This window comes from Penicillium waksmanii (assembly GCF_028829765.1).
Source record: "Penicillium waksmanii strain IBT 27052 chromosome Unknown utg000008l:1.0-5622682.0:1.0-5626561.0, whole genome shotgun sequence".
Taxonomy (NCBI): domain Eukaryota; kingdom Fungi; phylum Ascomycota; class Eurotiomycetes; order Eurotiales; family Aspergillaceae; genus Penicillium; species Penicillium waksmanii.
Genome location: NW_026643254.1, coordinates 4,249,525 through 4,276,556, shown reverse-complemented (window position 1 = coordinate 4,276,556; position 27,032 = coordinate 4,249,525). Strand labels below are relative to the sequence as shown.

Below are 27,032 nucleotides of genomic sequence, written 5' to 3'. Positions count from 1 at the left end.
TCCAGGCCCTGCAAAGATCTGCTACAAGAATATTTTACCATTACGTCTTCTACATGGTGGATAGGAAAATAATTTGAACAAAAAGAAATGCATGCATGCTATTTTGATGGGCATACAAAACAATGGAGGGTAAATCAAAACATATATCCATTGTGCCAACCCAAGAGGGAATCCAACGCGAGGCCGATAGGCCAAAGAAACAAGATCATAAAAAGTTTTCCCAGAGCGCAACTCCTCGTACCCGGCTCAAAAAGGGGACAAACGCACACACACAGCGACAGCCCTGTTTATTATCCCCAGGGCGATGTCACTTTGCTCTCTGGCTCGCTCAAAGTCACAAGAGAACATAGTTTACACAGGATCCCCGCGGGGCTCCCGAAATAATGGGGGGCGAAGTAGACATCAGAAAGGTAGATGAGTGTATTTAGTTGGCGGACTTGCGAGCCATGGTGTTCAGGGCAGAACCGTCGACGAACCACTCAATTTGGGGCTCGTTGAAGGTGTGGCTGAGGGAGATGTCGAAGGCATCGCCACCGGCAGCGGGGTGGACGCGCAGGGTCATGGGCTTGCCGACCTCAAGCTGGGTGCAGAGCAGATCAACCTTGTCCGCGGGCTTGATCTTGTCGTAGTCGGCGGGGTCGGTGAAGGTCAGGGGCAGCATACCCTGCTTCTTCAGGTTGGTCTCGTGGATACGAGCGAAGGAGCGGGTGATGATGGCGAGGCCGCCGAGGTGACGAGGCTCCAGAGCGGCGTGCTCACGGGAAGAACCCTCACCGTAGTTCCAGTCACCGATGACAACCCACTTGACGCCGCGAGCCTTGTAGTCACGGGCAGTGGCAGGGACAGCGTCGTAGTCGCCAGTGAAGGCGTTCTTGACCTTGTTGGCCTCACCGTTCTCCTCGTTGATGGCACCGATCAGCATGTTGTTGGAGATGTTGTCCAGGTGACCACGGTACTTCAACCAGGGGCCGGCCATGGAGATGTGATCAGTGGTGGTCTTGCCCTGGCACTTGATCAGGATGGGGATGCCCTCAGCATCCTTCTTGTCCCAGGCAGGGAAACCAGCCAGGATCTGCAGACGGTCACTGTTGGGGGAAACAACGACGTCGATGGACTCGCGGTTGGCAGGGGGGGGCCTGGTAGGTGTCCATACCGGGGTCGTAACCGCGGCTGGGGAGACCCTCACCGGTGGGCTCCTTGAGCATGAACTCGTTGCCATCCTTGTCCTTGAGCTTGTCGGTCATGGGGTTGAAGTTCAGGGTACCAGCAACGGTCATGGCGACGACAATGTCGGGGGAAGCGACGAAAGCGTGGGTGGCGGGGTTGGCGTCGTTACGGCCAGTGAAGTTACGGTTGTAGGAAGAGATGATGGAGTTGGCCTCACCCTTCTTGATGTCCTTACGGTCCCACTGACCGATACAAGGACCACAGGCGTTGGCCAGGATGACACCACCGTACTCCTCCATGGTCTGGAGCTGACCATCACGGGCAATGGTAGCGCGAATCTGCTCGGAACCGGGGGTGATGGTGAAGATGGACTTGGACTTCAGGCCGTGGTCCAGAGCATCACGGGCAATGGAGGCAGCGTGAGACATATCCTCGTAGGAGGAGTTGGTGCAAGAACCAATCAGACCAACCTTGAGCTCCTCGGGCCACTTGTTCTCCTTGACAGCCTCCTTGAACTTGGACAGAGGGGTGGCCAGATCGGGGGTGAAGGGACCGTTGATGTGGGGCTCGAGGGTGTTGAGATCAATCTCGATGAGCTGATCGTAGCGGGCACCGTCGTCCTCACGGAGGTCCTTCGCATACTCGCGAGAGAAGTCACCAATGTGCTGACGCTTGGTGGCCTTCAGGTAGTCGTACATGCGGTCGTTGAAGGGGAAGATGGAGGTGGTAGCACCGATCTCAGCACCCATGTTACAGATGGTACCCATACCAGTGCAGGACAGGGAGTCGACACCAGGACCGTGGTACTCAATAATGGCACCAGTACCACCCTTGACGGTCAGGAGACCAGCAACCTTCAGAATGATATCCTTAGGAGTAGTCCAGCCGGACATCTTGCCACTGAGGCGGACACCAATAACCTTGGGGGCCTTCAGCTCCCAGGGGAGACCAGCCATGACGTCGACAGCGTCGGCACCACCGACACCGATGGCGGCCATACCGAGACCACCAGCGTTGGGAGTGTGAGAGTCAGTACCGATCATCAGACCACCGGGGAAAGCGTAGTTCTCCAGGACAATCTGGTGAATGATACCGGAACCGGGCTTCCAGAAACCGATGTTGTACTTGGCGGTGGAGGAAGACAGGAATTCGTAGACCTCCTTGTTGATTTCGTTGGCACGAGCAAGATCCTTCTCGCCACCAACCTGGGCCTCAATCAAGTGGTCACAGTGGACGGTGGTGGGAGTCTGGACGGAGGGCATGCCAGCGGACATGAACTGGAGAATGGCCATCTGGGCGGTGGCATCCTGGCAAGCAACACGGTCGGGACGGAGCTTCAGGTAAGAAACGCCACGCTCGATGTGCTGGTTGTGAGGATCGTCAAGGTGAGAGTAAATGACCTTCTCGGAGTAGGTCAGAGGGTGCTGCAGACGATCGCGGACGACCTTCAGGTTCTCGGACATCTTCCTAAAGCGGGCGGAAACAGGTTAGCTGTCAATTCCTTGACAAATTTTTCCTTTCCATTTTTGTTTCAAAACTGTGTTGAGCGGGTAAAAATCGTACTTGTAGTTGATGTAGTTACCCTGTAGTTCAAATCGTCATTAGTGGCTGTTTTTTTCGATTGTCTTGGAGCTATTCAATGAAAGGCTTAGTGGGCCACTCACAGTCTCAGAGTTGGTCATCTCGACCTTCTTGTCGAGAGGGTCAACGGTAGCGTAGCCCCGAGCCCCGAAAAGCTAGAAAAAGGTCAAGGTTAGTCGCTGCAAAGATGTATCATCGACATCGTCATCATCATCGTCGTGCCGACCAGGCCGGATTGCGATGCGAATGATTGCTGCGCCGGAAGAGACAGTGCTTACAACACGGGACTTGGAGGCCTAGAGAATCATCATGTTAGCTTTCTCATTCACTGGGATTCGGTTCGAATATCGCCCTCGGCGGTCTCTCATTGAGAGGTCCCGATTGACGTGGACGAAGCAAGCGCATCGCCCAGCCTCGGCAGTGGGAAATTGGAGGAAGTATGCAGGGTGAGATACGTACCAGCGCACCGGCACGCGCAAGGCGGGTGGAGATCATGATGAATAGCTCTAGGTACGACCACCTTCACCAGTGATAGTAAAAGAGAGTGGAGAGTGGGAGAGGAAGAAGGGAAAAAATGAAAATCGAAAAGGAAAGCTTGGTGGTTTTGAGTGGGCGATGAGAGACTGGGACCGAAGAGCCGTAACCGCCGTTACCATGGCGATACCATACCGTATTGAAACTCCGTTTGGCCCGTTCGGATGCGGCAAGTTAAGGCAGTGCCAGGGCCAGAGCCCCCAGGTCTGCGATGCTCGGCCTGACCCATGATCAACTTGCGAGTCGATTTTCAAATGGTAATTCGGCATCTATACTTCATTGGGATGTGCAGCTTAACACCTGTTTATTCATCCTATTTCAAGGTGCTTGACCCCTTGCCATACTCACTTTGATCGAGGAAGACACCTGGAAGGAGGTCGGTAATGGCAATACGCGGCATGTGACGGCGGCAGAAACCCTCACCAATCACAGGATTTACGATTACAAGGAGTCCTCCAAGGTTGGACCAAGGGAGTTTCGGGCCAAGGGCAAAGCGCTGTGCACGGGCAGGTTTCATTTACATGCGGACACTGAACTCGGCCTGAACCCCGTTCACCCGTTCGTATGCACATGGATTTGGATTGGGGGGGACATGTGGTCTCTGTGGTCCTCTGCCCCATCTGGCCCAAATAAGACTCATCATTGACACTACTCGTACGGAGTAAAAGTGAGTATAAATCAATTCTTTATTTATTAAAAGCACCTCCCTAAACAAATAACCGATGCTTGATCCGTCCATTCCTTCCGGGTGAAAGTATAACTAGACACGAAACTATGTTCTGTTACTGGTACTCCGTACTCGTAGTGTACATTTCCGGACCGACAACATGCAAACGTCATAAAATACGGGGGGGAAAGGTAAAGAGGTAAACCGGTGACGAGCAGCCGAGGCGTGCCGAACGGGCTTGCCGCTGGGTTGCCGACCAATCACCGCCCGCCTGTTTCAAGCAGCCCGCTGACCCACGCTGGTCAGCGCAATTTACTCTTCCAGGCCAAGGTTGTCCGCTCTCCACTCCGCCCCATATCCCTCCGGAAATCGGTGATATCTTTTTTTCTCTGTCTTCCATCGTTTTGATACCACTAGTTCAGCGATCGGACATCAAGATGGGTGCTCTCCGCAAAATCAAGACTAAGCGTCGCACCAGGTACGTGGCATCCGCCATTGGTTTACGAGGAGGATGAGAGAGAGGGCGGGAAATTTTCAAAATTCCGGAAGTGAATTTAAAGAAAATTTTGAGATCTGCATATTGACTTCCAACAGAGACTATGACCAGGTTATCGCCGACGTCGACTCGTCGCGCCATCTCGCGCAGTACAAGGCGAGCAAGGATCCAGAGGATCTGCCTGGACTCGGTCAACACTTCTGTGTCGAGTGCTCCAAATGGTTCGAGAGCGACTATAACTTGAAGGCGCACACCAAGGGCAAAAACCACAAGCGCAGGTGAGTCGCAAATCACTTTTCCTCGTCGCAAGTTACTATGCTAACCATCCATTTTTTAAGAGTCCGCCTCCTTCAAGAAGAACCTCACAGCCAGGAACTCGCTGAAGCCGCCGTTGGTCTGGGTGTCGTCGAAAATTGGAGGGGCCACATCAAGCGGGCAGACAATGCGGCCGACAAGGCCGACAAGATGGAGATGGCTGCTTGATTCGGATCTTGAACTACAACAAGCATAGATGCCGTGCTTCCCAGCATCGCGCTCTCCTCGATTCGATCTCCTTCCCTTCCACAAAAAAAGCGCATTAACGACGACCACGACTTTTGACCTTCGGATAATCATGAACCTACAGCTGCAAGGCGGTGGAGCTCACGTGAAACAATTTTTTTATAGCCGAAAGTCGCCGGATGTCCGTTCTGCCGGTTTGCGGCATCGCACAAAACCGCCGGTCATCGGCACATCCAACCGGGCAATGCGGCATCAGGGCGAAATTTACCCCTTACCACCAGTACCCCGGAGTAATTCCAATAGAAATCCCTCAATACCAAATAGGAGCTCTAACCAGAAAGGGTGTTTCGGTATATCTTCTTGTCTTGGCCAATCCCACTCTATGTACACAGTAGCCACATTGTTACTCCGTAGACTCTTAGACAATGCCTTAGATTCCACCCTCGGCTGGCACCCCATGGGCCATCCCCGGACCGCTCAGAGCCTTCATCAACCACTCGTAGGCCGCCCACTACCCGATTATTAATGGTCAATTGTCTCGGTCTGGAATGGACAACGTCGAAAGAAAACATACCTGTACCGCATTCACAATAAATGCCCTGATACTGCAGATCCCGAGCCCCCGATAGAATGCGTGCACTCCCTCGGCTCGGTAAACTTCCCGTGCAATCTGAAATGAGTTCAAGGTCTGCCGAGAACGTCCAAGTAGAGCACGTCCCTCCGCCGCCTCCCCCACATGGTCATGCATAGTTTGCGCCTGCAGTCTCGTCTTCACCATGTCCAGTGGAAAGACCGAGCCCCAGGTGACAATGCCTGCAATGCCACCGCAGAGAAGCACCTTGAGTGCAGCTTGATTGGAACTTTCATTATTGGTTGTCATCAATCGTTTGCATAATTCGTAAGACCAAAAACTGCCGGTTAGTCAGTATATCCATGGATCCATTAATATATATCCATAATCATTTGCAGTGATGTACTACATATAGACGATATAGATATTAAGTGATGGGATGCGGGGAGGATCATCAGGTAGTGCATGACTTACTAGAATCCGTAACCAATTGCATCCCGCGCTCCAGTGATGGATCCGCCATAATACAGACCCCTCCACCCACGGTGGCGATATATGTCCTTGACAACGGTCCAAGACGATACCTCCGGCCGGGAGTCCAATTGCGCACGGCACTTAATGAACTCAGTTGGCGAAGACACAGTCCAGCTGGCCATGCCACCAACAGCACCAGCGATCCAGATTTTGGACAATGACACACCATCTGGGTTGGTCGTGTCAGTGATGGAGCTATCAATCGACTTCAATGTACGGTTGTAAGTCATAAAAAGAATAGCGTTAAGCGCTCCATATCCCAGAATCGGAGCGGCCGCACCTTAAAAAACGTGTTAGTGCACGGGTTATTCAACTAGGTAACTCAATGGCAACACAGACCTCGAACGAGGGAGCTCGCCTTCTCGAATCGGCTCAGATGTGACGTAGTAGATGCATCCGTGCGATTGCCGGCCTGCAGCCGCACCTTAATTACGTCGAGAGGATTTCCGATGACAATTCCAAGGGCACCACTAAGGTAGCCTGCCCAGAAATCCGACATCCTTCACTGATCGAGAAGTGTGAAACTCCATCGCTTGCGGGCACCCATGTGAATCTCGTTACCAATGGCGGGGTGATAGACGATCACGTGACAACGCGGCAGTTTGGCGGAGCAGGCAGACGCGAGGCAGGCGCGTGAGGGCAACAACTTCGGATTTCAACAACAACAAAAGAAGGGGAGTGTACAGAGGGGTTGATTAACGACCTGGGAGATTTAACTTGGAGGTTCAACATTATGTGCGATCTTTGCTCTGACTCCTCGAGTCGTATGGAGCCCTTGCTAACAAACCCCCTAGGTATCGCCCGCGTCCACCCGGTGCCGATGGCGGCGTAAAGACACCATTGCAGCCCAAATCCGTCAATGCCGTTGATCGCCTAGCCAAACCATTCAAGTGCCCTGGATCAGCAACACCGACAAGGGCTTCAGAGAAACCAACAAGGAAGAGACGAAAGGTCAACTATGCCAATGCCGACGGCAGTGCCGAAGACGGATCGGAGAAGCCATACACAAACGACGACCGACTCGCTCTGGCGACACGGGAGGTGAATCGATTCCCGGTCTTCAAGCCCAAGGATAAAGATGCGGCTTTCAGAACACGATTCCGAATCCCATTCATAGACAGAAATACGGAAGGCTACAATCCCGATCGGCCAGCACCGACCTTGGGTCTCCGGACAGGTGCGACTTTTATTGCAAAGCCACTGCACGACCCAAGTGGTGAATTTGCCATCGTTCTCTATGACCCCACTATTGATGATATCGCCGAAGAGCCCAAACCAAAAGAGCAGGAAGGGCCGACGGAAGCAGATGCGCCGCCGGAATTGGACGAGCCCCTGGTACATAAAAGTTTGGCAGATATTCTTGGTCTGAAGAAGAAGGTTGAAGATAGGCCAAAAGTGCCTGTCGTGATTGACCCGCGACTTGCAAAGGTTTTGCGACCACATCAGATCGAGGGTGTGAAGGTAATGTCAACCAATGCCTACCTTATGTTATTCAGGAACTAATGTGGCTGGACTGGCAGTTTCTGTATAGATGTACAACTGGATTAATCGATAGGAACGCTAATGGGTGCATTATGGCTGATGGCATGGGGCTGGGAAAGACAGTAAGTGATCGTGAACTCTGGTGGTGAGGCTTATCACTAATTTTTCAGCTCCAATGCATTTCTTTGATGTGGACATTGCTTAAGCAGGACCCCGAGGCTGGGAAGACAACCATCCAAAAATGTGTCATTGCTTGCCCCTCCAGTTTGGTCGGAAACTGGGCCAACGAACTAGGAAAATGGCTGGGGAAAGATGCCACTACTCCCTTCGCCATAGATGGCAAGGCTTCCAAAGCAGAGCTCACTCTCCAGGTCAAGCAATGGGCAATAGCATCGGGCCGCGGAATTGTTCGTCCCGTTCTGATCGTATCCTATGAGACTCTCCGCATGTACGTGGATTGCTTAAAGGACCACCCGATCGGTCTACTTCTTTGCGACGAGGGACATCGACTCAAGAACAAGGAAAGCTTAACATGGGTGGCTTTGAACAGTCTCAGCGTCAGTCGGCGCGTTATTCTTTCTGGAACACCTATTCAGAACGATCTGTCTGAATACTTTGCCCTGCTCCATTTCGCCAACCCTAACCTACTGGGCTCGCAAAATGAATTTCGCAAACGATTTGAACTGCCGATTCTCCGAGGCCGTGATGCTGCGGGCACTGACTCGGATAAAAAGCTAGGCGATGAGCGCCTACTCGAACTTTCCACCATTGTTAACAAATTCATTATTCGACGAAGCAACGACATTCTATCAAAATACTTGCCTGTCAAATACGAGCATGTTGTTTTCTGTAATATGGCTCCGTTCCAGCTGGATCTCTACAATCACTTTATCCAGAGTCCAGAAATCCGAAGCCTTCTCCGAGGAAAAGGCAGTCAGCCTTTGAAAGCAATCGGAATTTTGAAGAAGCTTTGCAACCACCCTGATCTTCTCGACTTGGCAAACGACCTCCCTGGATGCGAGGACGCATACCCGGATGACTTCACCCCACCCGACGCCCGAGGTCGAGATAGAGAGGTCAAGAGTTGGTACTCTGGAAAAATGATGGTCCTTGACCGTATGCTCGCTCGAATCAGACAAGACACCAACGACAAGATTGTCCTCATCAGTAACTACACTCAAACATTGGACCTCTTTGAGAAATTGTGTCGCTCACGCGCCTATGGCTGCTTGCGATTGGATGGTACCATGAACATTAAGAAGCGATCGAAGCTGGTTGACAAGTTTAATGATCCGGAAGGTCCTGAGTTTGTTTTCCTCCTGAGCAGCAAGGCCGGTGGATGTGGTCTCAACTTGATTGGTGCCAACAGACTGGTTCTCTTTGACCCAGATTGGAATCCAGCTGCTGACCAGCAGGCTTTGGCTCGTGTGTGGCGTGATGGACAAAAGAAAGACTGCTTTGTCTATCGCTTCATCGCGACTGGGTCCATCGAAGAGAAGATTTTCCAACGACAGTCCCACAAACAGTCATTGTCATCTTGTGTTGTGGATGCAGCGGAAGACGTGGAACGCCACTTTTCCCTTGAATCTTTACGAGAGCTGTTCCAATTCAAGCCCGAGACACGCAGTGATACGCACGATACATTCAAATGCAAACGGTGCCGACCTGACGGTACCCAGTATATCAAGGCGCCAGCTATGCTCTACGGAGATACGAGCTCGTGGAACCATTTCGTTAACGATGGTGAAAAGGGGCCGTTGAACCAGATCCAAGATCTATTAATACGACAAGAGGTTGGCGAGAGGGCTGTCTCGGCCGTCTTCCAGTACATTAGTCACTGATAATATTTTGAAGGGGGATTTTGGCGCATCATGATTTCCACGCAAGGCGCTTATTGGGATATTCTGCTAGCGGCTTAGGATAGCGATTATGGGATAGACTTATTCTCGGCGTGCATTGTTCCCGAGTCTTAACTTTCGAGCATTCAATTCAAATTCTGGTTCATTCGTTACGAGCAAGTGCACTTTATCAAGTCATAAACCCTGGCCTACAGTGGCGTTGCAAAAGTTTGAAACCCCATGTTGACTGTTCTTGTCTCCGCCTTCTAATCGCGAACTAGTAGCTACCTGAGATGGAATAGATGGCCAATCTATTCCATCTCAGGTAGCTATAGAAGGCGGTAAATCCATGGGGTTTCAAACTTTTGCAACGCCACTGCACCCTCGGTGACCTTGGTGATGTACTATAGCCAAGTCAATTCCATACTATATTCACTTTCACTACTCATGGCCCACGACCGTGCTCTGTACATCATCTGCGCCCCCTATTAGTTTCAGAGCTTTGTGGATCTTCTCGTTTTGTCGATGGTCAAAGGATAGCTTGATTTCTTCGGCACGGGGTCGGGCTAGTGGCGGGTCCTTCGGGACCGAAGGGCAAATCGGGACCGAGCCACTTCACCTCCCCCGGATTTAATGCTATCTGCTTCCTGTCACTGATATCTGACCCAGCTTATAATATATGAAAAGCAGTGGCTACAATGAGCTTGACTCGAGGACACTCGTGCATTGTCTGCCAGCAACGGAAAGTCCGCTGTGACCAGCAAAAGCCATGCGCAAACTGTGTCCGATCTCAGGTGGAGTGTAAAGTTGCGCCCCGCAGCCAGCGAGGAGGAGGAAGAAGCTCCATGAGCGGGATTTGCTGGAGCGACTCAATAAATATGAAGCACTCATGACTCAGAATGGTGTCTCCTTTGATTCTGTTTTTGACGATCAAGATGAGACTATTGAGCGAAAGGGCTCTAGCAGCATAAAGCCTTCACCTGGGGACAGTATCCCCAACCATATATCCAGAGACCAAGGAAACGGACGAAGGTCGGTCTATTAACTATCCTATCGCCATTTTAAACTCAAGCTCATTTTCACAATAAAGCAGAAACCTGAAGTGGTTCGCATATTACGACGAATATCGATCAACCGATGATTTGCTAGAAGTGTCAACCGACGAAGAGCAAGACCAGCCAACTATCCACCACGCTTTTGATACCATGTTCAGTGACTTCGATACTTTCCCCTTCATGGTCGGCGGGGCACCAACTCCGATTACCCATCTTCACCCTTCTGCAATTCAGATATTCCAGCTATGGCAGGTGTATCTTGATAATGTCAATCCCCTCTTGAAGATATTCCACGCCCCTTCTCTGCAAGTACAGATTGTGGGAGCAGGGGTAGACTTGGCTAAAATACCAAAACCCCTCGAGGCCCTGATGTTCAGCATATACCTGATCGCTGTGAAGTCAATGGCAGATGAGGAGGTTCAAAGTACCCTCGGAGAACCAAAGTCCACTATTCTCGATCGATATTATCAAGCATCTCAGCAAGCATTGGTAAATGCCGGGTTCATGAGATCAAATGATCTAATGGTATTGCAGGCCTTCCTATTGTGTCTGGTAAGTCTGATGAGTTGCCAATATGTACTCATATTTCATATACTGATCATAATTCACCCTAGCTCGGCGTAGGACGCATTGTTGATCCGCGTTCGCTTTTCTGCTTGATTGGGATTGCTGTACGCATAGCTACGAGACTTGGTCTGCATCGGGACGGTGCCAAATTCGGGCTCTCTCCATTTGAAGCGGAGCAGCGGAGGCGAACCTGGTGGCAATTAGTTTCCCTTGATAAACGAATTGCAGAGATGACAGGCTCCCCCATCACAGCTCTGTCGTCTTGTGGGTCGGAGTGTCGACTCCCTTCAAATGTCAATGATAGTGATCTGCACCCAGATTCAAAAGACCCCCCCACGGCCTTCTACTGGATTTACAGAGATGTCTTTTGGTCTGACGCGAATCGAACTTACCCTGGCATCTGTTCCAGACAGTATTCGTCCTAAAACACTCAACATCAAGGTCTCACATGCCGTCCAAGCGCCCTCTACAAAGTCACCACATGCAACTCAGCAAGGTTGCCATCACATGCCACCTCGTGATGTGGAGGATTATGATTCTTACTTCGATTTAACTTTCATAAAACACTGCAACCCCGAAATTCCTATTCAGCGGCTTACTATGCTGGCAACCAAAGTTGGACTTTGCAAGCTCCATGTAGTCGAGTTTATGTGCCGAGGAGTTCCCGCATCTAGCTTGAGCGAAAAAGAGCGTGACGGTACCTTTCTGAAGGCCATCGAAATGTTGGAATATGATGATGCAATTCATACCAGCGACAACCTCCGAGGCTTCCACTGGTACACCCAGCTCCAAATTCCGTTTCCAGGATACATTTTTCTTGCTAGCGAGCTAGTTCACCGAACGAGCGGCGAGCTTTGTGAGCGTGCATGGCAAGCAATTTGCAATAATCATGAGCATCGGGGGCTTTATCATAATCTGGAGAGTCCGATGCATATGGCCTTTGGCCATGCGCTCCTTAAAGCGTGGATATCCCGAGAACAAGCTGAGCTTCAACTGGGCAGAGCAAGTGAGCCCCCGAAACTGGTTACTGTGCTGCGTCAAAGGTTGGCTTCTAGGACGAAGGGCAAGAACCCCAAAGATGTGAATAGAAGCGCGGATACTGCCAATACGGAAGTTTCTGGCTCAACTATGAGCGAGTCGCAGGCAGGTATTGGGTCGTCATCTGGACTCGAAAACACATTCAATATGCCGGGGACTTCAACAGGGGAAAATGTAGATCCAATGACTGGATCTAGCTGGTTCGATTCGAATCAAATGGATTGGGTATACCTTATGCAATCTGGGGAATTTGGAGGTCTTTTTGGAGGTGATGGGCCAGGGTTTACTTAAAGGAATTCTCTGTTTCTTCCTCTTTACTGTCTATGTATGTTGATCGTTGGACCTGGAGGGCGATTCTGGTGTAGCCGAGAATAAACGTGGGCGCCAAGATATTAAGACGGGAATTCCATGCGGTCATTTTATGGGAGCTCCCTGTTCTCAATGCTCCAGCTGAATAGTGGGTCCGATGCAAAAGCAGATCACTTGCCATATGGAGTTTTCTCCTGACCGCATGTACAGTATGTGTATGCACCTGTCGGTCAAAAACATGGTTAAATGTGCCGATTATCATTTAATAATGATTCGACCTTTGGTGCCCAGGCTTTGGTCTCGAGGTAGTTATTCGAACTCGGTCATGTCTGTTATATCACACTAATGTCGGTTATAGGCTTCTGGCTGCCCTTTTACATTATCATTGAAGATTTCCAGGTCAATCTCTATCCACGAAGCTTGATGGTGTAAGGAGTATGTACATCCGTGGATGATGACTTCAGCCGACGGGCATTTTGGTGATTGAGGGAGCCCTCGTACTTTTGTGACTTACATCTGTTTGCTACCCGATGCACTGGCGACCACCCCATACCATCAGCTGGGCACCGACACGGTTCGTTGGACTAGCCTGTGGGTCCAGATCATTGACCAACTCAGCGACCCGCAACAAACAAACAGAGAATGCCCCGAGGAGTTCGTTGGAGAAGCTGAGGAGGTGTAAGTGCTTTTTCCCAGCCACCTTCCCATGGTCTTTATCGCGTTCTTGAAACCAGACGTGCGAAGCTTGATTCTGGCAACCATCATCTGGGACGGAACGCGCCGATTTAGATCTCTGCCCCCACACCAACTCCTCAGTGGACATTTGGCCTCTCCTGTTTCCACGGTTCATGCGATGCATTGGCGCAAGGACCATTCCGTGCCCGCGGGCATGAGCCCCGGTCGTTCCGATGGCTCTCTTCGGCGTCGGTGGAAAGATAGGTTCCAAAGAACAATTTCGGGCAATTTTAAGAAGTTGGAAGGCGATGAATCTCAAGATCTAGCGTCCTCTCTCGATATTGCAAGCCGTACGTGGCCGACCACAAAGATGTACAGGTGCTCGAGGCGATCTCGAGCATCTTGCCCGATTGTACATAAATTCGAATTTACATTGACTCTCGCTAGGAAATCCAACCGCTCAGACCGGCTTTCAGATCTCATCTAGTACGACCGTGATAGAAACCGGACCGCAACCGCCAATAGGTGATCTGGGTACAACCGACTCACAGATAGAGCTTGCACCGGAAAGTGACAATTCTGTGGAGGAGAGCCGAGCTGACGAAGTCGACCATGTTTCTCTATGGGACCGAGCTTATGACACATTGAAAGAAGAGCAACCTAAGCTGGTCTTGCAATACGAGAAGCTTTTATCTAGGGTGTTAGGTCCGTAAATCATCCAGCGCCAACTGTTTTACTTTGATTCTGCTTGAGCCCGACTAATACATCATTTGATAGATGATTCGAATCCATCATCGCCTTCATACGATGACCTTGATAACATGGAGAATCTGATCCCCCAGGGTGATAGAATCGATCGCCAGAAAAAGATGGGGGAAGCAAGGGAGCGCGGGTTGAAACACGTCGAGGATGAGAAAGCCAGCATGAGTATTCTAGGACACAAAGTCATCTTACAAGATGCCATGGGAGAAATTGCAGGAGACATTGAGACGGCCCAGGCATATGTCAAAGACGCGATCAAGGATGTTCCATACGCCCCTGCCGTCATGGCAGGTATCTCTCTGGTTCTTCCACTCTTCAAAAACCCGAGCGCTGTTGAGGCAGCCAACCGCGAGGGGCTTGCCTATGTGATATCCCAAATGAATTACTATACTGCGATGGAGCCTCTCCTACTACAACATCAAAAACGAACTGCCCTGGATGAAGACTTGTTCAGGCGGGTGGCTGGCTTCTACAAGATGGTCACCGAGTTCCAGATACAGAGCATCTTATGGTTCTATCGCCATGGAGTTAAAAATTATTTCAGGGCCGTGATAAATTACGACGAATGGGACAGAAAGCTGAGATTTGTCAAAAATGAACAGCAGGAACTTGGCTCAAAACTGGAAAAAGTACTATTCCTGTCAAGTTCAAACCATCTTAGAAACATCCGCAAGACAGCCGATGAATCTTGTGGGAAGCTCGGAAATATTCGCGAGGGAGTCCAACAGCTTGTCATGTATGCAAAAGATAACGAGAAACAGAAATTTCTCGAAGCACTGCAGACGAGCGACCCTAGTGATGGGAAGGATCGCATTGAACAAGAGAAAGGATTTATACTTCAAGGCACTACGGATTGGATACTCGAAACTCCAGAATTCCAGCAATGGCTTTATAATGACCGAACCCAGTTTCTCTGGGTCAAGGGTGATCCTGGCAAGGGAAAGACAATGCTTCTCTGTGGAGTAATCCATGAGCTGTCCAAGCCATCTTGGAATACAAGCAATCTCGTTTATTTTTTCTGCCAGGAGACAGATGAGCGGATTTCAACTGCATCATCGGTTTTGCGAGGGCTGCTGCGCATGTTTGTGAAAGCACAACCGTCACTTGTCTCATCCCTTGGGGAATTTACGAAAGATCGCATGCAGGGCCGCAATGAATGGTGGGCGTTGCGCGGGGCCTTTCAGGCAATTCTCGACGACCCCCAGCTTCGAACAACTTACTTGATCATCGATGGGCTTGATGAGTGTATCGAGGGTAGGAATAAGCTCATTGATCTGATTACCACCCAGTTAAAAGCAAAGCCATGGGTCAAATGGCTTGTTTCAAGTCGTAATTTGTCGAAGATTGAAAGGGGTCTAGGCGAATTCGCGTTACCTCTATCCCTGGAAGAGAACGAAACGCATGTTTTGAAAGCCATCAACTCCTTCATTGACCACAAAGTCCAACGATTGGCTAAGTATAGCGACATCGAGGGCAAAGATTGGGCAAATGTTCTCGAACACCTGTATAAGAATGCAGATGGAACTTTTCTATGGGTCGAGTTGGTGTGCAAGCAACTAGAAAAAGTCTCAACTCGCGAAGTCGATAACCTTTTGCTAGAATTTCCATCTGACCTAATATCTGTTTACGAGCGTCAGATGGAACGATTAGCAAATTTAGCAAATTTAAGACCAGCGGACTATGAACTCTGCAAGCAGATTTTGTCGGTTACCTCACTTGTGCGCCGACCTGTTAACTTGGAGGAATTGGCCGAGCTGGCAGACTTACCTTCGCCCACGAAGAAGGAGACGACGAGGCTGATTAATGAGTGTAGCTCTTTTCTAACCATTCGCGGAGGAAGCACAGTTCGTTTTGTGCATCAATCGGCCAAAGATTACTTGCAGAAGGATGGCCTACCTGAGATCTTCCCAGACGGGCTGAAAAGCCAGGATCATGCTTTGTTCTCGAGGTCTCTCCAAGCCATAGCCGTGACACTGAGGCGCGACATCTACGATCTAAAAGATCCGGGGTACCTAATTGACAATGTCAAGGATAAAGATCATGACTCCCTGGGCCCAGTGCGATATGCATGTGTATACTGGGTAGACCACCTTTGTGCAGATCCCAGAGAAGCAGATTTCGAAGAGGACGGTATATTGGACATGTTCCTACAAAGAGACTATCTTCATTGGATTGAGGCTCTCAGTCTCCTCAGAAGCATGTCGGCCGGAGTCTTCTGGATGTTAAAACTTGAGAAACTGGTTACGGTTAGTTAAACAAACGATCTCGGAGATTCAAGCTTACAAGTGTTAGGCATGGGGAGCATCAACTTCACTAATAGATCGCACGCGAGACGCATATCGATTTATACAGCACCACAAGCCTACGATCGAGGAAAGCCCGTTACAAGCTTATGCTTCTGCGCTGGTTTTCAGCCCAACTCGAAGCATTACGCGCAACCAGTTCATCACAGAAGAGCCTAACTGGATCAAAACAAAACCAATGATGGAGGATGATTGGAATTCATGTCTTCTGACCCTTGAGGGTCACAAGCAGTCCGTTCAAACAGTTTCATGGGCGTCGAACAATATGCTTGCATCAGCATCATTTGATGGCACTGTGAAAATGTGGGACACATCCACAAGTTACTGTCTTTCAACATTCCGTGGAAATGGATCGTCTATCTCATCTCTGGGAATTCTACGAGATCCAAAGCTTGGCTTGGTCTTGGGCGATGGAAGAATCGAGACATGGGACACGACCGAAGACTACAACCTTCCACCGCCCAAAGATAGCGATCGGCCATTATGGGAACCTATTTTGAGCTTCAAAGATACAATTGAGCTATTCAAAGTAGCGTCTTGGTCTCCTCAAGGGACGCTTGTCTTTGCCGTGGAAGATGGATCAATCTGGATTCGCCCTGCCGTTTCTGTTACTCGACGTCAGCCGTCGGTCCCATTCAAAGGCACCCACCGAGGAGTGTTTACACTGGCCTGGTCTCATGATGGCAGAATTGCGTCGGGCGCAAGGGATGGAACATTGAAGATCTGGGATACGGCCGATCGTAAATGCAAGCTGGAGCCTGGGGGTCATAGCGAATGGGTCTATGCCCTTGCTTGGTCGCAGGATTGCCAGAGACTTGCATCGGCTTCAAAAGAAAACATCATCAAAATCTGGGAAACTAAGAATGGTCGCTGCACCGCATGGGTCCAAGGCCAAAGCAATTTAATCCGGTCTCTTTCCTGGTCGCCAGATGGCAGGCTCGCAGGTGCCGATGGCGAAACGATCAGAATATGGGACAGTGTAACTGGAAAATGTCTGTCTAGACTTGAGGGTCATAGCCATCAGGTCTGGTCAGTAGCCTGGTCAAAGAACGGAACTAGGCTTGCATCGGCTTCTCGCGACAAAACAATCAAGGTATGGGACGTTGCAGGAGACCGAAGGGAACAGCCTCTTCTAGGTCATAGCCAAAGGGTCAATAATATTGCCTGGTCAGCGGACAAAACCAAGCTTGTATCTGTTTCAGAGGATAGCACCGTCATTGTTTGGGATACCTGCACTGGAGGATATGTGCAGAACCGTATCAGCGATATCCATTCAGTGGCCTGGTCAAAGGAGGGCACCAGGATTGCGTTTGTGGCTGGATACAATGCTATCGTGATTTGGAACGTTGTCACCGGAGATCGTACACAAACACTCATGGATGAGAGCAATGATATCAGGTCTGTGGTCTGGTCAGAGGACGGGACTAAGCTTGCATCGGTATCGAAAGACCACCACATAAAGTTCTGGGATCTCTCTAGCGAGAAATGCGTGGAAGCGGTCTTACAAGATGACGCTTCAACAAATCCTATTACTTGGCCGGAAGGCGTTGCCGAGTCCGAGACTCTTGATCTTGATTCTGTGCTTTCTTCAAAGAATCTGATGACCTATGGAATTGACCCAGAAGATTCATGGATAACCTCCAATGGGAAAAGACAGCTCAGGTTACCTCCAGGGTATAATATTGAGTGTTCGGCTATCTTACCAGAGAGGATCGGAATTGGGTGTGGCTCTGGACGTGTACTTACTTTTACGGTCTCAGAGACTACTGCGAGCTAGGTCGAGAGTTGACACTAATCAAATCCGTCAATCGAACAAACCTTTGATAGTTGTCTTCGTAAATTAGTGACTGGCTTACGAAGCGCAGTCAAACCTTGAGTTTCAAGTTTACGGCAAGTCATGGTCTCTTTCAAAGCTCTCGTCTTTGCATTTGCTAGTGAAGGGACTAAGCAACTATAAATACTTGTTTCTGGCTAGAGTTAGCTTTCTCAATCTTCAATCTGCTATCCAAGTCGTTACCAAATCCTACCAATCTTATCAGACAAACTTCAAAGCTTACCCGGCCTATTGTTCAACTCTCATGAAACCCAAAGATGAAGGTATCGCTGAATATTGTCACATCACTACTGGTCTTGAGTCCTGTTGTGACAGGTAGCCTGGCGGGATACGGTATTTGCCAGGCAGGATGTGCAGGTATCGTGATGGCCTGTTACTCGGCTACAGGATTTACATGGGGAGCCATTATGGGTGTAACTGCACCTGCAACCATACTTGCCTGTAACTCATCATTTAGGGCCTTTCCTGTTTGCGAATCTGCATTGTTGATACCTTGACCGTGAAAAATTAGTGCTTATTTGAGGTGTCTGTAAACGGATGAAGAAAAATGTCCTTGTCCACGAGCTACCTGCAGGTGCACACCGAGAGAAATATTTTACTATCTGAGTTTCATGACTTTGACATGAAATCTTTGTTTAATTTCACTACCTAAATTTGCTATTTTTTAAATGTCAACTACTAGTATCTAGTCTGTTCTTATCCGTTTGCTAGTTCGCAGCATTCCAACATCCATAATACCACCCATCTAGTCATGAAAAAAGCCAATTAATAGTTTAAAATCGCTTAGCCTCTGAAGTCACTGTGTCAGTTTATCTATTTCTCTCCTGTATTGGCCAGACTATGGTATAATATAATAGCACTGTTGCGGTGGTAGAGAGCATCGGGCCGAGCCCAGACCCGCGGTGAGAGTGTGACGTATGGTCAGCAGCAGCACGCTTGGACTCCTCCCTGACTCCGCGTTGACAACGCATCTTCCACTTCCCCCACTTGGAGCTTTCGTGTCTTGTCAAGCTTCTACCGAGCCGGAGCTCCTCAAAGCGAATCTCCTTGCCAGCCTTTCTGCAGATCGACCCGACCAGACCACAAACTCGCCCCCCTATCCCGAACGCGAACCTCTCCGCCATGACCATTGCCTAATCGGAGCTCGGGACAGCACTCTCCGCCCGCTGAAGCAATGGATCAATCAATCCAGCGGCTGCTTAACGATAAGCTATACGATAAACGAAAACAAGGAGCTCTTGAGTACGTTACTTTAGAGCTTCATGAGGACTCAAAACGCTCACCCGTGGCACGCACACCGCTAACACGCAGCTTCTTTTGCAGGTTAGAGAAAATCGTCCGCGATGCTGTCTTCCGAGGAGAGCACGAGAAAATTGCCAGAATCGTCGAGCAGCTCTGTCACGACTACGCTTACGCCGTACACCAACCTCATGCCCGAAATGGCGGTCTGATCGGATTGGCAGCTGCCTCCATCGCCTTGGGATCGGTGAGTCAACACAACCAGAAGGAAATTGGGTGGGCGAGGCTGATGTACCGATCCAGGAAGGAGTGGCACCCTATTTGAGAGAAATCGTACCACCTGTCCTCGCTTGCTTCTCCGACCAAGATGCGCGGGTTAGATATTACGCTTGCGAGAGCATGTACAACATCGCCAAGGTGGCCAAGGGAGAGATACTTCTCTTCTTCAACGATATATTCGACGCTCTGGCGAAGGTGAGATGACATCGAATAGACCTATGTTGCTACCCCATTACTGCTGCTGATATTCGTCCCAGCTTGCTTCCGATTCGGAGCTCTCAGTCAAGAACGGGGCAGAGTTACTCGACCGGCTAGTGAAGGATATCGTGGCTGAATCAGCAGCTTCATATGTCTCGGTACTGCAGGTATCTGAGAAGGAAGACCCGACCGATCTCGATGATACCGAGCTCCCTACAGCATTCTCTCTCGCAAGGTTCATTCCTCTGCTCAAAGAGCGAATCCACGTGATCGGGCCATACACTCGCAACTTCTTGGTTTCTTGGCTCACTTTGTTGGATACGATTCCTGATCTGGAGTTGGTTACATATCTACCTGAATTCCTGGAAGGATTGGTTAAATTCCTCGGGGGCCCAAACAAAGACGTCAATGTTGCTACGCAAGGGCTCCTTGACCGATTCCTATCGGAGATCAAAAGAATCACAAGGCTGAAGAAAGGTATCGAGGAGAGCCGCAAAGATCAGGAGAGCCGCAGACGCTCCGTGACGAGTGACTCAATGAGCTCTAGCGCCAAGACTGAGACCGATGCTGCCGATAAAAACGACATTGCGGTGGATGACTCCGAGTCCGGATCTCTCTTTGATGACGAATTAATACAAGTCGATGGGGACTGGATTCCAGGGCAGGACGTACAGATTGACTACCCTAAGATTCTGGATATCCTTGTCAGCTTTGTCGACACATCATACGGTATTTATCATTCCTTGCTGTTTCTTCCAGGGCAATTGGAGCCTAACCATATTCATATTTATAGACGAAGAAATGCAACTTACTGCACTCAGATGGATCGACGCCTTCTTCGAAATTAGCCCCGAGGACATACTACCTTTTGTGCCACGGCTTTTAACCCAGGTGCTCCCGGCTATGTCAAGCGGCTCGGATCAAGTGCGGCAGGCAGCCAACCGTGTCAACAAATCCCTTCTTGAATACATCTATTCACTCTCCGATGATGCAGCGGATGATGCACCTCAGCCTCCATCCAAGGTACCTTCCACCGCGCCTAGCAAGGAAAGCGTGGAACGAAAGCCTTCGGAAATCTCAAGCATCGATGCCAGAAGATCGACGACAGAGACTTCTAGAACTGCCACCCCTCGTAGTAGTATTGTTTCTACCCCGGTGCCACCCGTTGATCTCGACTATGCTGCAGCTGTCAACTCACTTACCTTACAATTTCTGAACGAGAATGAAGCCACCCGAGTAGCTGCGCTCTCATGGCTCATTATGTTACATCGCAAGGCCCCGCGAAAGGTGGTTGCGTTTAATGATGGAACATTCCCAGCCCTCTTGAAGACCCTTTCCGACCCTGCAGAAGCAGTTGTAACCAAAGACCTGCAGCTTCTATCTCAAATTTCGAGGAATAGCGAGGACAACTACTTTGCATCTTTCATGGTCAACCTATTGCAGCTCTTCTCCACCGACCGACATCTGTTGGAGGTCCGTGGGAATCTGATTATTCGACAACTGTGTCTTAATCTAAGCCCCGAACGGATTTATCGGACGCTAGCCGATTGTCTTGAGAAAGAAGAGGTAATTTCTATGATCGAACTACAAGGATTGTCTACTCACGATCATTAGGATATTGAGTTTGCTAGTATCATGGTGCAAAATCTGAATAACAATCTCATCACTGCTCCAGAGCTATCAGACATGCGAAAAAGATTACGAAATCTCGACTCAAAGGTAGGCCAATTCTTGGATACCTCTTGCTCTCGATCGCAGCTTACACAAATACAGGAGGGACAAATGTTCTTTGTTGCTCTCTTCAGATCCTGGTGCCATAATGCTGTCTCGACATTTTCACTCTGCCTTCTCGCGCAAGCCTATGAGCAGGCTTATAATCTCCTCCAGATCTTGTACGTCAATTTACAGGCCACCATATTCCTAGTATCCCTATGCTAACTGATCCTCAGCGCTGAGTTAGAAATGACTGTCAATATGTTGATTCAGATCGACAAACTGGTGCAACTCCTCGAGTCACCAGTCTTCACATGTACGCACCTTTCATCCGAAACTATGGCCAATACTAACGAAAAAATTCCACCAGATCTTCGCCTCCAGCTTCTTGAGCCAGAAAAATACCCATATCTGTACAAATGTCTTTACGGCGTGCTCATGCTCCTCCCCCAAAGCTCAGCATTTGCCGCATTGAAGAACCGCCTGAATAGCGTTAGCAATATAGGATTCCTCCACGCTGCACCCCGCAGGTATAGCATCTCACCCCTCGTGTCTAACTTGAAGTTACAAAGCTAACACTGCCTCCTAGCACCGCGCAAGCAGGGCCATCATCATCAACGTACGACCGTCCCGGTGGCAGCCGCCTCAAAACCCGCGACGAGAACGGTATCCGCTGGGTCGAGCTCCTCGACAAATTCAAATTTGTCCAAGAACGAACGCGCCGAGCCCAGGCCTCGCAACACCAGTCACTCGATGCAACGGATTCTCTACATAACCCGTCCCTTACTGCCGCCCTCTCGGCCGCGACTGCAGATCGTAGCAGAGATCGGACCGGTCTTCCAGACATCCCGCGAGGCATGGTCGGAGGTTCTGGGGCCATGAGTCCCGGCGTGGGAGTCGCAGGCCTAGGTGTGGCGGGTGGTAGTGGTGGAGGCCGTGCGCTTGAACCGAAAGTCAGCAATTCGTCGTCTTTGCTCGGATCAGGACATAAGCATAAGTCAAGTCTTCCGAACCTGGGCCGTTTAGGGATCGGAAGTCGCAAGTCAAAGAAATGAGATGGCAGGATCAATTGTTTACTTTACATATTGCGCATAGCGGTGGTTTTAGCAAATACCCTTCAACATCTGCGCTGGCAAGCAGCCCAGCAAAATACCTTCCTCGATTTTCTTTCTTTCCTTCCGTTCTTATTATACTTGAATTGTCATGTATCTGTTTCAAGTGCAGATGTAGATAGAATGTTTCTACCAAGATACTAGGAGCAGTTCTGGAAATGAACCAAAAATTTGATTCGATTCGATTCGATAGTCGAGATGAAATTTGGAAAGGCTATATGGACAGTGAAGAGATCAAATGCAGGTAAAAGCATAGACAGTAGAAGCGAAGAGAGAAAAGTGCTGGGAAGCAAGAGGCATCAAAATACATCGAGAAGCCATCCCACAATCCAAAAAGAAAGGTCCAGGTCAAACGAAATCCCAACTTTTAGGAATCGATATCGCCAACATCATATGCACAGGCGGGAAAAAAAATGGCGCCAAAGTGCAGAAAAAGGGGGATCGAGGTCGTCGTGCTCATCTTCGCAGGGACATCACGCGAAGTCGAGAAGAGGGCCGAAGCCGAACAGAACAGAACATAATGGAGCAAAGCAAAGCAAAACAGATCGAGCAGGGGAAAAAAGAAATTGGCTAATGCAGAAAGAAGAGTAGTCAAAGTTCCCACGGCGCCGGGGCAAAGCGAAGCGAGACAGAATTCATCAACAGCGACGGCGAGGATGTATTCATTCCTCCTCATCCTCACCGCAAGCGTGAATCGTTTGAGCCCCATCCGGATGGTCGCCAGCTCCCTGTTGAGTGTTTGGAGACGGTGCTGCCGGTCGGTGAATTGGTGCCGTTGGAGTAAACATACTCGCCATCAACATATTGCGCTCCGGTGGAGAAAGTGCTGCGGTGCTTGCGGCGGGCGTAACGCTGTTCGAGACGGTAGAGCTCGAGCTCTAGAAGACGAGAGGTTAGCTTATCGTCCCATTGTGCATTGATTACATGTTTGTTTCTTTTCTTCGGGAGGGTGTGTGTGGGTGTGTCGCGTGCACGTACTTGCTTGAAGCTTATCGATCAGACCCATTATGACGGTGGTTTTGTGTTTTGATTGAATAAGGATATATCTGATTCTCGCTCGTGAGTCGCTGGAATCGCCGGGAATTGCTGGCGACAATGCGTTGTTCTCGTTGTTGCTCCTATATATGCAAGTCGGACGATCGTTCCCACATGCAGAGCAGGGAATAGAGCTGTGGTCGCCGGCAACGGACGGAAGTTCAACACCACGTCACTAGACTAACCATGGGTTAGTGACATTCCAGGCATGGGAGGGGAATTGAATCAATGGATCGGGTCATTTCATACCAGTTCAATGTACGAAAGGAGGGGGAGAGGGGAGGCACGAGGGAAGCGGGACTTTTTCTGCGGGTGCCACAAGGAGGTTGGGAGGTAAGGAGAGGCGGGATTTAATTGTGATGTCTTCCCTGGGTTTAAGTTCAATGTAATCAAGAGAAAAGAAAAGAGTGGAATGGGGTTAGACCCGAAAAAAGAACGTGAGATGCAGAAAGAAGAAAACAAAAGGAACTTGAAGATGGAAGGTCGAGAATCACAGGAGAAAGGGGGAAGTGGGGAGGGACGGCTTGGCGTGGAGAGTTCCTGTCTGCGAGGACAGAGTTTACTACTGTTACTTTTACTCGCACTGACAGCTTTATGGAGTATGGATATTCGTCCAATCTATTCGCCACTGTTTCTATTTCCATTCGATCCCACGGTCCACTTCTTCCGTGTCTGAGTGAGAGAGAGTAGTACATCTCATCCTGTTTGTTTCTACAGTATGTTCTAGGCCCCCCCCCGCCAACGTTTCATCCTACTCCTCCTGCGCTAACAGTTCCTGCGCTATATGTGCGTCAGCGTCGCCCTAAACAACTTTGGGCTTAGGGTTTTAATCAAGAGAGGGACTGAGCGTACCGTTCCACAATTCCGCATACACGCCATCAAGCTCAAGAAGCTCGCGGTGCGATCCGACCTCCACCACTTCTCCGTCCTTGAGCACCAGAATCTGGTCGCTGTCATAGATCGTACGTAGCCGATGCGCAACAAACACACTCGTCCGACTCTTCTCGCGCAGAATGCTGTTGATGTTCTGTAGCAGAGCCTGCTCCGTATAGGTGTCCAGGGCCGAAGTCTAGATGTTCCCACCAATTACGGTGGCTGGTCAGCCACACGTCCACGAATTACGCATTCCCCCTCGGTTCTGTTCATACGAAACTTACCGCTTCATCGAAGAATAGTAGCTGGGGGTCCTTGAGCAGCAATCGTGAAATCGCTAGTCGTTGTTTCTCGCCGCCCGAGATCATCATCCCGCGTTCACCCACCGCGGTCTGATATCCGTCCGGCAGTCGCTCAATCAACTGGTGGATGCGCGCACGTTCGGCCGCCTGCCGAACCTCCGCGTCCGAAGCATCAATCCGTCCATATCGAATATTGTGCGCAATGGTATCATTAAATAACGGGGTCTCTTGGGGCACCACGCCGATCGCCTTCCGGAGGCTGTCAAGCGTTACGTCGCGAATATCCTGTCCGTCAATAAGGATTCGCCCCGACTGAGTGTCGTAGAAGCGGAATAACAGTCGCAGGATCGTTGACTTGCCGCAGCCGCTAGGTCCAACAATCGCGAACTTTGCTCCGGCGGGGATCGTAAAACTGGCGTTTTTCAGGATCGGGCGATCTGGGTGGTAGCCGAAAGTGACGTTCTCGAAGCGGATCTCGCCGCCGCGCTTCAATGCCAAGGGCTTTGCGTCAGGCTTCTCCTGGATTGTCACATTGACCTTTTGTAGGTTGAACAGCGTCTCCATGTCCAGCAGAGACTGGCGCAGTTCACGGTAGACAGATCCTAGGAAGTTAAGGGGCACAGATAGCTGGAAGACGAGCTGGTTGACCATAACCAGGTCACCTACCGTCAAAGCACCAGTCGCGACTCCGTCAGCGGCAAGGTACATCATGCCGGCGAGTGCACTAGAGAAGATCATGTTTTGACCTGAGTTGAGGAAGGCCAAGGAGGTTGTCACCTTGATCGATGCATCTTCGTAGTTTTTCAATGCCTTATCGTATCGAGCAACTTCGAACTTCTCATTATTGAAATACTTGACAGCTTCGTAGTTGATGAGCGAGTCGACGGCAACGGTTGCCCCGCGATTGTCAGCCGCATTGGCCTGGCGTCGGAATTTGGTTCGCCAGGCAGTTGTGGTAATTGTGAAGGCCGTATATGCAAGCATAGTTGAGACCGTGATGGCCGCAAACTTAGCGCCATATTGGTACGTCTAGAAGAAGGCATGAGGAGATGATCTCTGGCTAGTAGTGAGATGCAGAATGAAAGGCCATACCAGAATACCACACACGAGCGATATTTCAAGCGCTGTGGGAACGACATGGAAGACCATGGAGGTGAGCAAGAAGCTGATACCCTTGGTTCCGCGATCGATCGCCCGAGTCAAACCACCAGTCTGACGCGAGAGGTGGAAGCCAAGGTCCAATCGCAATAAGTGATCAAAGACATTTCCGGCAACCTTTCGAATGGCTTTTTGCGCAACGCTTGCAAAGACTGCATTGCGAAGTTCTTGGAAGAGAGTTGCACTAATTCGGGTTACGCCATCTAGAGAAGTCAGTTACGAGGAAAATCGTTTTCCACTTGACAGTAAGCCCATACAAGCAATTATCATGGAACCTGCAACAGTATAGGCAGTTCCACCAATAGCAGCAAAGTCCACATTCATGGAATCCACGATATTCTTGAAATAGAAAGGAATCTCGACGTTGAGGATCTAGATCTATCAGCATATATAGAGAACAGAAACAAAGTATTAGCAATCAAACATACCTTAGCCCCTATGAGCAGTGATAATGCTGATCCCACACGAAGCTTCGTGCCCCAATCATCCTATATATGGTCAATACTTCCATTTCCAACCAGACACGTACCATCAAAAGCCATACCTTCGGCCAGAGGTATTTGGCCATTTCGCGCAAAATCGCCCAGTCTGCCTTCCGTTGTTCTTGATTGGCCTTTGTCGACTCGCTTAGAAAGTCTTTCTTGGCCACAGCCTTCACTGTGCCATCTGGCTTCTCGATCGCTTTCGCATCGATGAGTTGCGACGCCGGCGGGGCGGGAGTCGGGATGGGATTGTTCTTCGCTGCGGCCAGGTCCTTGCCATCGGGGACCTTGTTGCGCAATTGGCTGGCGCAGGTGAATGCACGCAGTTGTATCTTATTGTGTCTTGTCCATGGTGACTGTCCGGCGAAGCTCGGATGTGCGAACCGCGCCGCCGGGCGCCAACATGGTGCCCGAGCTGCTTTGAGCAGCATTGGTATAATTTAGGGTGCTTGTTTGCCGCTGAGGATGGCTGGTATGGTCTTATTGTGCTCAAGGAAGCATAATGTAGCTCATACAAGGCGAATGGTATGTACAGCTCCCTACTGATAGTCCGCGGGGGAACCTGGAGAGCTGCCGGCTTCGGAGGAAACGATAGGGTCGGGTGGTTACGTTTGACCACAAGTGTCGGGAATAATCGAGGCAGTGAGAAAATAGAGATAAGGAGTAAAAATCGGGATCCGGCAGCGAAGAAAAGCAAAATCTCCGGTAGGAGCTTCAGTAGTCGTTG

The 27,032-nt window shown here is 49.9% G+C and overlaps 10 protein-coding genes across 10 annotated transcripts; 6 read left to right on the top strand and 4 right to left on the bottom strand.

Annotated features, from left to right (window-relative positions):
• Nucleotides 1–424: 424 nt before the first annotated feature.
• On the bottom strand, nt 425–3,243 carry acoA (aconitate hydratase ACO1; the record flags this gene model as incomplete). Its single annotated transcript, XM_057269180.1, has 6 exons — nt 425–1,114; nt 1,137–2,634; nt 2,731–2,750; nt 2,832–2,903; nt 2,949–3,044; nt 3,208–3,243. 6 exons carry the CDS (start codon nt 3,241–3,243, stop codon nt 425–427), a joined length of 2,412 nt encoding a protein of 803 aa, XP_057119857.1.
• A 1,143-nt stretch (nt 3,244–4,386) lies between these two features.
• Nucleotides 4,387–4,928, top strand: N7481_009960 (putative C2H2 finger domain protein; the record flags this gene model as incomplete). Its single annotated transcript, XM_057269179.1, has 3 exons — nt 4,387–4,427; nt 4,544–4,723; nt 4,784–4,928. The coding sequence occupies 3 exons, from the start codon at nt 4,387–4,389 to the stop codon at nt 4,926–4,928; spliced, it is 366 nt and encodes a 121-aa protein (XP_057119856.1).
• Nucleotides 4,929–5,376: 448 nt separating this feature from the next.
• On the bottom strand, nt 5,377–6,550 carry N7481_009959 (uncharacterized protein; the record flags this gene model as incomplete). Its single annotated transcript, XM_057269178.1, has 4 exons — nt 5,377–5,457; nt 5,521–5,857; nt 5,992–6,331; nt 6,391–6,550. The coding sequence occupies 4 exons, from the start codon at nt 6,548–6,550 to the stop codon at nt 5,377–5,379; spliced, it is 918 nt and encodes a 305-aa protein (XP_057119855.1).
• A 64-nt stretch (nt 6,551–6,614) lies between these two features.
• Nucleotides 6,615–9,374, top strand: N7481_009958 (DNA-dependent ATPase RAD54; the record flags this gene model as incomplete). The annotated part of the gene is made up of 4 exons (XM_057269177.1): nt 6,615–6,622; nt 6,846–7,512; nt 7,572–7,655; nt 7,704–9,374. 4 exons carry the CDS (start codon nt 6,615–6,617, stop codon nt 9,372–9,374), a joined length of 2,430 nt encoding a protein of 809 aa, XP_057119854.1.
• Nucleotides 9,375–10,260: 886 nt separating this feature from the next.
• On the top strand, nt 10,261–12,322 carry N7481_009957 (fungal specific transcription factor domain-containing protein; the record flags this gene model as incomplete). Its single annotated transcript, XM_057269176.1, has 4 exons — nt 10,261–10,403; nt 10,465–10,978; nt 11,041–11,296; nt 11,352–12,322. 4 exons carry the CDS (start codon nt 10,261–10,263, stop codon nt 12,320–12,322), a joined length of 1,884 nt encoding a protein of 627 aa, XP_057119853.1.
• A 1,514-nt stretch (nt 12,323–13,836) lies between these two features.
• N7481_009956 (NACHT-domain-containing protein) lies at nt 13,837–16,032 on the top strand (the record flags this gene model as incomplete). The annotated part of the gene is made up of 1 exon (XM_057269175.1): nt 13,837–16,032. The coding sequence occupies one exon, from the start codon at nt 13,837–13,839 to the stop codon at nt 16,030–16,032; it is 2,196 nt and encodes a 731-aa protein (XP_057119852.1).
• Nucleotides 16,033–16,345: 313 nt separating this feature from the next.
• N7481_009955 (WD40 repeat domain-containing protein) lies at nt 16,346–17,857 on the top strand (the record flags this gene model as incomplete). The annotated part of the gene is made up of 1 exon (XM_057269174.1): nt 16,346–17,857. The coding sequence occupies one exon, from the start codon at nt 16,346–16,348 to the stop codon at nt 17,855–17,857; it is 1,512 nt and encodes a 503-aa protein (XP_057119851.1).
• A 1,231-nt stretch (nt 17,858–19,088) lies between these two features.
• N7481_009954 (VAC14 family protein) lies at nt 19,089–22,398 on the top strand (the record flags this gene model as incomplete). The annotated part of the gene is made up of 9 exons (XM_057269173.1): nt 19,089–19,156; nt 19,238–19,400; nt 19,457–19,627; nt 19,690–20,359; nt 20,424–21,196; nt 21,245–21,349; nt 21,404–21,522; nt 21,580–21,873; nt 21,933–22,398. 9 exons carry the CDS (start codon nt 19,089–19,091, stop codon nt 22,396–22,398), a joined length of 2,829 nt encoding a protein of 942 aa, XP_057119850.1.
• Nucleotides 22,399–23,133: 735 nt separating this feature from the next.
• N7481_009953 (uncharacterized protein) lies at nt 23,134–23,461 on the bottom strand (the record flags this gene model as incomplete). The annotated part of the gene is made up of 2 exons (XM_057269172.1): nt 23,134–23,333; nt 23,434–23,461. 2 exons carry the CDS (start codon nt 23,459–23,461, stop codon nt 23,134–23,136), a joined length of 228 nt encoding a protein of 75 aa, XP_057119849.1.
• A 780-nt stretch (nt 23,462–24,241) lies between these two features.
• On the bottom strand, nt 24,242–26,736 carry atm1 (ATP-binding cassette Fe/S cluster precursor transporter ATM1; the record flags this gene model as incomplete). The annotated part of the gene is made up of 7 exons (XM_057269171.1): nt 24,242–24,270; nt 24,343–24,559; nt 24,648–25,694; nt 25,758–26,026; nt 26,081–26,195; nt 26,252–26,311; nt 26,368–26,736. 7 exons carry the CDS (start codon nt 26,734–26,736, stop codon nt 24,242–24,244), a joined length of 2,106 nt encoding a protein of 701 aa, XP_057119848.1.
• Between the last annotated feature and the right edge of the window lie 296 nt (nt 26,737–27,032).